The sequence below is a fragment of the Pseudonaja textilis genome, chromosome 6 (assembly GCF_049901715.1).
Source record: "Pseudonaja textilis isolate UNSWEBS1 chromosome 6, rPseTex1.2, whole genome shotgun sequence".
Taxonomy (NCBI): domain Eukaryota; kingdom Metazoa; phylum Chordata; class Lepidosauria; order Squamata; family Elapidae; genus Pseudonaja; species Pseudonaja textilis.
Window position 1 is genome coordinate 19,801,900 of NC_141995.1, and position 7,757 is coordinate 19,809,656.

At 38.6% G+C, this 7,757-nt stretch overlaps 1 protein-coding gene across 5 annotated transcripts in view; it reads left to right on the forward strand.

Moving 5' to 3' along the window:
- Positions 1-7,757, forward strand: part of MCUB (mitochondrial calcium uniporter dominant negative subunit beta) — a 35,855-nt gene that overhangs the window by 26,622 nt on the left and 1,476 nt on the right. For all 5 annotated transcript variants that reach the window (XM_087935960.1, XM_026698223.2, XM_087935961.1 and 2 more), the window contains 5 exons: positions 132-302; positions 4,366-4,470; positions 4,713-4,873; positions 5,678-5,881; positions 7,552-7,668. In XM_087935960.1, coding sequence (XP_087792086.1) covers positions 132-302; positions 4,366-4,470; positions 4,713-4,873; positions 5,678-5,881; positions 7,552-7,668 — 758 coding nt within the window. The remainder of the gene's footprint in view (positions 1-131; positions 303-4,365; positions 4,471-4,712; positions 4,874-5,677; positions 5,882-7,551; positions 7,669-7,757) is intronic.

Sequence of the window (7,757 nt, forward strand, 5' to 3'; positions counted from 1 at the left end):
ACCTCAACTCTTGACTAGCTTTTAAAAAGAAACCCTGATTATACAGGAGTGTTTGTATGTATGCAAGTGTATGCCCCACACATACAGTATACATATATCTACATCTGTTTCCTTCTTTTTTATCTTTGCAGAAGTAACTGTTCATTATAAATATGGTCTGCCTGTGATAACACTTACATTGCCATCAAGAAAAGAACGATGCCAGTTTACTATCAAGCCAATGCTAACAACTGTGGGCAACTTCTTACAGGACATAAAGAGAGAAGATAATGCAATTGAAATGGTAGAAGTCTTCACAACAGGTACTAATGCCGATATCACTTTGAAATCAAGGTTGGTCCAACTTTTCCTAGGTATTGCAAAATCTAGGAGATCTTATTAATGTTTGAAATCTGCCAAGGTTACATCCTGGCAGGGCACCCACTATAATTTGTTTGCTTCAACCCTCACCATTGCTGCTTCTTTTGCTTCAATTTCTTTCCACTTTTCATCCTTTCACTGGCTCACCACTAAGGGGGAAAAGGGAGTGCATGAAATAAATGAGAGCTCTGAATAAGGCAGTGGGAGGAAATCTACAGATGGCAAAAAACTCAGTTAGGAACGTGTGTGGTTAATGTTAGATGAAGTTTAACTTCTTAACGTTGTATGTTATTGATATAATAATAGATCACTTCTTATAGTGTTTATTCCAGAACATTTGTTAGTCAGGAAAATATATTAAATAAGAATATTAGAAGATGGGACGTGGTGACTCAGTGGCTAAGACGCTGAGCTTGTCGATCAGAAAGGCCAGCAGTTTGAATCCCTAGCACCGCGTAACGGAGTGAGCTCCTGTTACTTGTCCCAGCTTCTGCCAACCTAGCAGTTCTAAAGCATGTAAAAATGCAAGTAGAAAAGTAGGAACCACTTTGGTGGGAGGGTAACAGCATTCCGTGTGCCTTCGGTGTTTAGTCATGCCGGCCATATGACCATGGAGACATCTTCGGACAGCACTGGCTCTTCAGCTTTGTAATGTAGATGAGCACTGCTCTCTAGAGCCGGAAAGGACTAGTATGTATGTGCGAGGGGAACCTTTACCTTTAAGAATATTAGCAATTTATCGTGAAGTTATTAAGCAGAATTAGTATGCAGTTATTATTGATAATAATTTTGTTTCATTTTTCTTTTGTGATTAAATGAAACAAATGCTTGCTGTCAAAACAAAGTTAAAATATATCATGACCCTACATACTTAGTTTTTATCTCTTTTCAAATAAATTCACCCAAGTTTCATCCACTGTAGGATGGATAGAATAGAGATTAGCTAAAAAAAAGTCTGTGACTTCAGTCTTCAGGATCCCAGCTTGTCCAGCTGTCCTAATTCTAGGCAGAAAATACTCATACACATTTGCATATATGCAGGTGCAAATGGTAAAGAGAACAAGAAAATTTCAAATCAATACTGGTAGTCTACAATCACAACTGGGATAGGAAAACTTATTAAATGGTGCAATCATTGAATGAGACATCACATGACCACAACTTTCTACCTTCTCTGAGTCCTTCCCCATTGGTTTTGCTTGCCAATAGTTGTCTGGGAAGATGGCAAATGACATTAATATAATTCCAGGACCCTGCAACCATCATAAATGTGAGCAGGTTACCAAGCACCCAGTTCACAATCATATGACTGTGGGATGTTACAAAGTCATAAGTATAAAGACCAAGTCGTAGGTCACTTTCTCAGCACTGTTGTAATTTCAAGTGGTTTCTAAATGGACGGTTGCAAATTAAGGACTTCCTGTGTTAACATGTTTGTCCGGAGCTCTATTGAGCTAATATAAAAGTAGAGCACTTACATTGAACTTTTAGTGATGCAAATCTATCTCTGAAGCAGAGTACATATTTACAGCACAGAAATGTGCAAAAAGTTCCAAGCTTGAAACAAAATGCTTCTATTGTTTGTACTTCAAATAAAGCAGAGATGTTTTGTATCTAAGCACTAGTGGGACGTGTGCAAGATCAAAAGACAAATTCCTGTCTAGGCACACTTCTGTGCTGGAGGCTGTTAAAGATTCTTCCGTTGTTTAGCTCCTCCTCAGACTCAATCCACCTCCTGCCTACTTGAACAGCAGTTAGTCATTATTTAGTTATCCAAAACCATTACATATGTGTCTTTCCGATACTTGGATCTAGGGACTTACGGCTGAAAACATACCTGCATTACCCTTGCAAAACACATTTTGAGCAGAAGAATTCTGTCTCTGTTTAGAAAATTCCTTGAATAAACTCCAGAACTTAGATTCTGAAGATAGCAGAGATTTGGCAGGTCAATTTAACATTGACGTTTGTGCACTAAGACCAATGGGAAGCAAGCAAACCTTTGTGCTTGCTGGCCTGTATTGTCCAGGGTGAAACAGAACATCATTACCAATTACAATCATTGCCAATTACAATCTCTTGGTAAAGGGAACTCTAGATGAAACTCTGAAATATCCATGAAAGGAGCTAGAAGCACCTTGGTAGTTGCTTTCTATATGAATGTAATAATAGCCAGAAGAAAATGAGAATGTGATTCTCCTATTTTAAGCAGCTGGTAGTTACTCTAACTAAACTTGTTGGGATTGCCCCTTATTATGTCTCTTGTCCATCTGCATTGAACAAGAAAGTGTTCTCCAGGGTAGGTCGCATGTTGATAAGCCTTGTGCATGCTTGGATACGGATTTTACAGAGCAACTTATCTTCTTCAGAGAAAAGCTTCCCTTGATGCAATCCCCTGACTTATATTAGAAGGCTAGCCTTTTATCTCACCTTCCAGATCACTGGCACCCATTACTCACCTATAGCTAATGAAAGGCAGGACCTCTAACATTTTCTGCTTGGGTAGAAGCAGAATCACTGACTCACCTGAAGCACGCCGGGTTGATTCATTAGCTCATAATATTTGAATGATGGAGATTGGAGCACTCACGACTGTACCACTTGCATCACAGTGGAATACAACTTTCTCTGTAGTCTCACTCTGATGGTTCTTGAATTACAGATATCATATGCTGCATTCTCTACACAAAAGCAGTTCTAGGCAGCAGACCGGAGCCCCAGTGGAGGCAGATTCAAGTTTTATGCCATTGAGATATCGTCAATTCACGACATGTCAAGTGAGGGGCTTTTATCCCAAGCTTTTTGGATATTATGCCTACCCATGATTTATTTTGCATGTGTGTCACGTACAGTGCCAGATTTCTCCAATTAAAAGATTAAATTGCAAGTGATCAGGAAAAGATTCCTAGTAGACAGTCACTTGCACTGAGAAACTCAAAAATGAAGATAACTGGTCCAGATAGACAATTAGTCTGCATTTGTAAATTTCATACATATAAAATGTTGAATGAAGTTCAATGTCTATCCATTTTCAAGATTGTGACACTGGTAAGCAAGAAAGATCTGAATGCATCAAAAAATTATGTAGGCTATTGTTTTTGTTTGCTTTTCCAAATATTTTTTTCTTAACCTTCAAGTGAAACCCTCTATTGTTGGGCTTTCTTCCCTTAACCAATTTTTGGTTCTGTAGCATCCACTGAAGTTAATTTTTCCAACATGGATGTGCAATACAGTTGGGCATTTTTCCCCTTTGGCTTCAGTTTCATAACTTTTTTAATTGCAGAATCTGCAAGGAATTGATGAGGACAAACTGATGAGATTCCTTCATAGAAGCAATATTAAATACCTAAATTAATAGCATTTTAAAAGAACATTAACCATCAATTAGGATAAGCCAACTTTCAAGTTGGCATAGTAGTTGAAAGTCCCAAGTTTTACTGGTCAAGACTCAAATCGCATAAATTCTTCTTCTTAACTATACGAGGAAAAAGTTGGGTTTTCCCTCAGTAGGCTGCAGCAGAGAAACCAAAATGGGTGATAGCATAAAGGACATAAAGTTGAACTCATTCCTCTTATTCTGTGAAGGCAGTGCATATGTATATACTATCAGAAATTCTATTGGTCTTGGAAGAAAGTTTGCTCACATTATGGACTTCATTAGTCATACGGCTGGGATAAAAGCCAATTAATCCAGTAAACATTGCTGTAGGTAAGATTACTTAAGAGCAGGGATCCCCAAACCCCTGTCTACTGTCTAGTATTGGTCCACGGCCCGTTGGGAACCAGGTCATACAAGTGGCAGACAAGTGTGCAAAGCTCCATTTGCACATGTGGGCACGTGAGCAAAAAACCATCACCTGCCACCACAACTGCCAGGCTATGGAGCTGTAAATATCAGGGACTGCTGGCTTAGAGCACTGACTGCAATGAGCATGGTAAGCTGTTTAAAAAGAAATCCATGTAGCCTTTTATTACTTTGACTGAAATGTCTTTTCTCTCCTGCAGATGGCAGCAGGATTTCAAATTCGGTGTCGATGGAAGTTCTGCTAATGAATGATTTTAAACTCATTGTCAATAATGCAGAATATAGTGTACATCCACCACGGAAAGGTACATAACTTCATGACCACCCTGAAATGAAATCTTTAATGATGATCAGACTATTTATAATTAAAATTCCAGTGAAAGATAAGTGTTCACATCTGCTCAGAAATTAATTCCACTGAATTTACTGGGACTATACTTGGAAGAGAAATTGTGTAGGATACGTAGGGAGAAAGTTCCCTGCAGGTTTTCTGAGGATGTGGATGCCGATAGTATTTGTAATGACACAAGCTTCACTCTTCTTTCAGATAAAATGAGCAAAGAGCACGCCACAGAGATAGATGACATCAAGTCAACAGTCCATAAGTTATTTGTAGCCCTTCACTTAGAAGAGCACCAGATAAGAAAAGAGAAAGAACTGATGCAAAAAATGGAACTTCTGAAGGAAGAACTGCTCCCTTTAGAAGAGGTTTGGGAAATTCTTAATAAATTCAGCCTTGTGGAAATTGATAATCAGCAAGTTAATTTTGAATCTGTTTCATGAAAACCTAAATCTGAATATCAATTATTGGTAGTTCACTTCCTTCTATTCGGGACATAGGCGATGCTTGAGCAGAGTCCGCAGGATTGTCTAGGACACTACATCCTCTTCACGATCTGTTTTCCTTGTTACCTTCTGGGAGAAGGCTTCATGGGATCCAAAGCAGAACATCCAGATTCAGTCACAGTTTTGTTCTATCTAGGATCAACCTTGTGAATTCTCAAGCTTCCTCTTTCCAATACGTATTCAAAATGGACAGTGATTAATATGTATGTATGTAGCATGGGTATGTGTGTTATGTATGTGTAAGGGTAAAATATACTTCCTTTTGAGAGCAGGCAACAGAAGTTCATTTTTAATGTGTGCCAGTGTGCTCACAGTAAAAAAAAAAAACAATAATGATTATCTTTTCTAATAGCTGCATTTTTCTAAATGCTAGAGAATAGCCTGATTCAAAATCAGTGCTCAGAAGTATATCCAGGAGTGTCCAGAAAAGCAAAAAGTTGCATCACAGGTCATATTCTGAAGCGTCTTCCTTGAAAGTAGTAGTTATTGGTATTAGAACTGAATTTATATGTGAAGCTTTATGCTTAAGAAACTATTAGAATGTATTTGGATGAACTCCAAATTCCATTTGGGAGTATCAGTTTGAATACAGCAGGTCTAAATACTACATTTTAGAGGAGCATAATTGAACACCATGAAATGTAACATAGCTTTTTTTGTTCCTAGATGAAGGCTAGAATTGCAGCAGATATTGATGGAAAGACCTCCCGCCTTTTATGGATTGGTTTAGCCTTAATGTCTACTCAGGGTGGAGCCCTGGCTTGGCTTACCTGGTGGGTCTACTCATGGGACATTATGGAACCTGTTACTTACTTTATCACATACGGAAGTGCCATGGCATTCTATGCATACTTTGTACTTACTAAGCAGGTAAGGAGCTTCTTAAGGTGATACATACAAAAATCAGTTTTGACTGCTTGAAATTTGAAACATACATGCACAAGGCTTTGAAGTATTATGCTAAGGATCCTTAACTTTTACTTTTGAGAGAACAGTTGTAGGGCATTTGTTTCAAAAGTTCTGCAAATTGTTCAGAGTTCAGTTGATCAGTAAAGACACAAATGCTTCAGGTTCTGCAAGCCTGAAAAAAATCACCTGCTGTTTATTTTAATATAGCACCTACTTAAAGTAATGCAGTTTATGTATCTTGTGGATGCTTTGCAGGAAGGAGTGATTATCTTAGTGGATTGGTTCTTTTTTTAATTGGCAGTCTTTTTAATAATACAGCCCTTATTCAATTATCTGGGGACACTAATGCTTTAAAGAAAAATAGGTTCATCAAAGTCTTGCTATCCCTGTTCCTGTTTCCTTTCATGTAAAAATCCTTGAAAGAATTTATTCTGTGGTAATCGTAATATGAGGTTATTACCTGTAGATCAGATAGGAAACACAACCAGGTGAATTGATTCTATTTTATTATAAATTGAGTTGAATAGAATCTTGCAAACCTAAAAATAAAATTTCCTGGCTCCTTTACAAAGTAACAAACTAGGGAGAGCATCTTCTGAGTCTCTTGTAATGAACATTACAGAGCTGAGGGCTCTGCTCTCTTTTATCTGACCATTCCCTAGGCAGCTTCTCTTCGCCCTGTCTCCCAAGGTCCTTCCCACATTGCCATATCTAAAAACAATGTTCTAATATTATTCAAGATACATTAATTGTAAATAACTATTATTTGTACAGAAATCTGATCGTGCAAATCAATCCTTAGTAAATCCTTAGAAACCCTTTCTAAAAATTTAGATATTAGTATTTGAGATATTGTTGAAATGATACCCCACAAATAATGTTTGTTATAAAACATTTTGTATAAACCAAGCTTATAGCTTTGTTGAGCACAATTAGACTTTGGTTTATTGTGTATGATGATTAAAATCTGGTTTAATGAAATATACAAGTCCACTTAATGCCTCATTTCATTTTAATTCAAGGACTAAGCTTGAAAGAGATTTTGTATTCTGCAGACTTCCATGTGCAAACCAGGGGAGATTACCTGTGTGGTTGATTAATTCTCCCATGAGCTGTTCAGAGCATCCAGTAGTGGACCCTTTGGCAGAAGAGTTCTGCAACGGGTCCACGGGAACAGGAGGGGATTCCAGGCCAGATGGAGTCCCTCCCGTAGGACAGGCCAAGCTTTGGTATGTCCCACTACTGGATGCTCTGAACAGCTCATGGGAGAAAAGCGTGTGCACCCGACACGCCCGTTCTCTTTGAGCTATGAAGAGCATCCAGCCCCACCCTTTTTCTGTCTGGTGGGGTCCTGTTTCGGCCAACGAATTGTTAGGGCATTGAGGACGAAGGCATTTATTTCTCTCGTCTTCGCCAAAACTTGGGAACGCTGGGGAGGAGTCCCAGGGAGGAGGAGGAGGAGGAGCATTCCACAAATTAAGCCCAGCCTACACATGCAGAGACTGAAGCACCTCCCACTACTGGATGCTCTTCACAGCTCAAAGAGAACGGGCGTGTCAGGTATGTACCAACACCCTTTTTCAGGGTTATTGAATTAATTTTTTCTTGGGTTTTTCCCTTGTCATTTAAAGGATTATATTTACCCAGATGCTCGAGACAGGCAATTCCTTCACTATTTTCACCGGAAAGCTAAAAGCGAGAACTTCAATATGCTTCTATATAACAAGCTAAAAGAGGACCTGGAAGAGGTAATTAATTGCATAGATCTGTCTAACTGATTTATATGAACTTCCCATCCAACTCTGGATGGTTCACAACAATAGGAGAGTACATGATA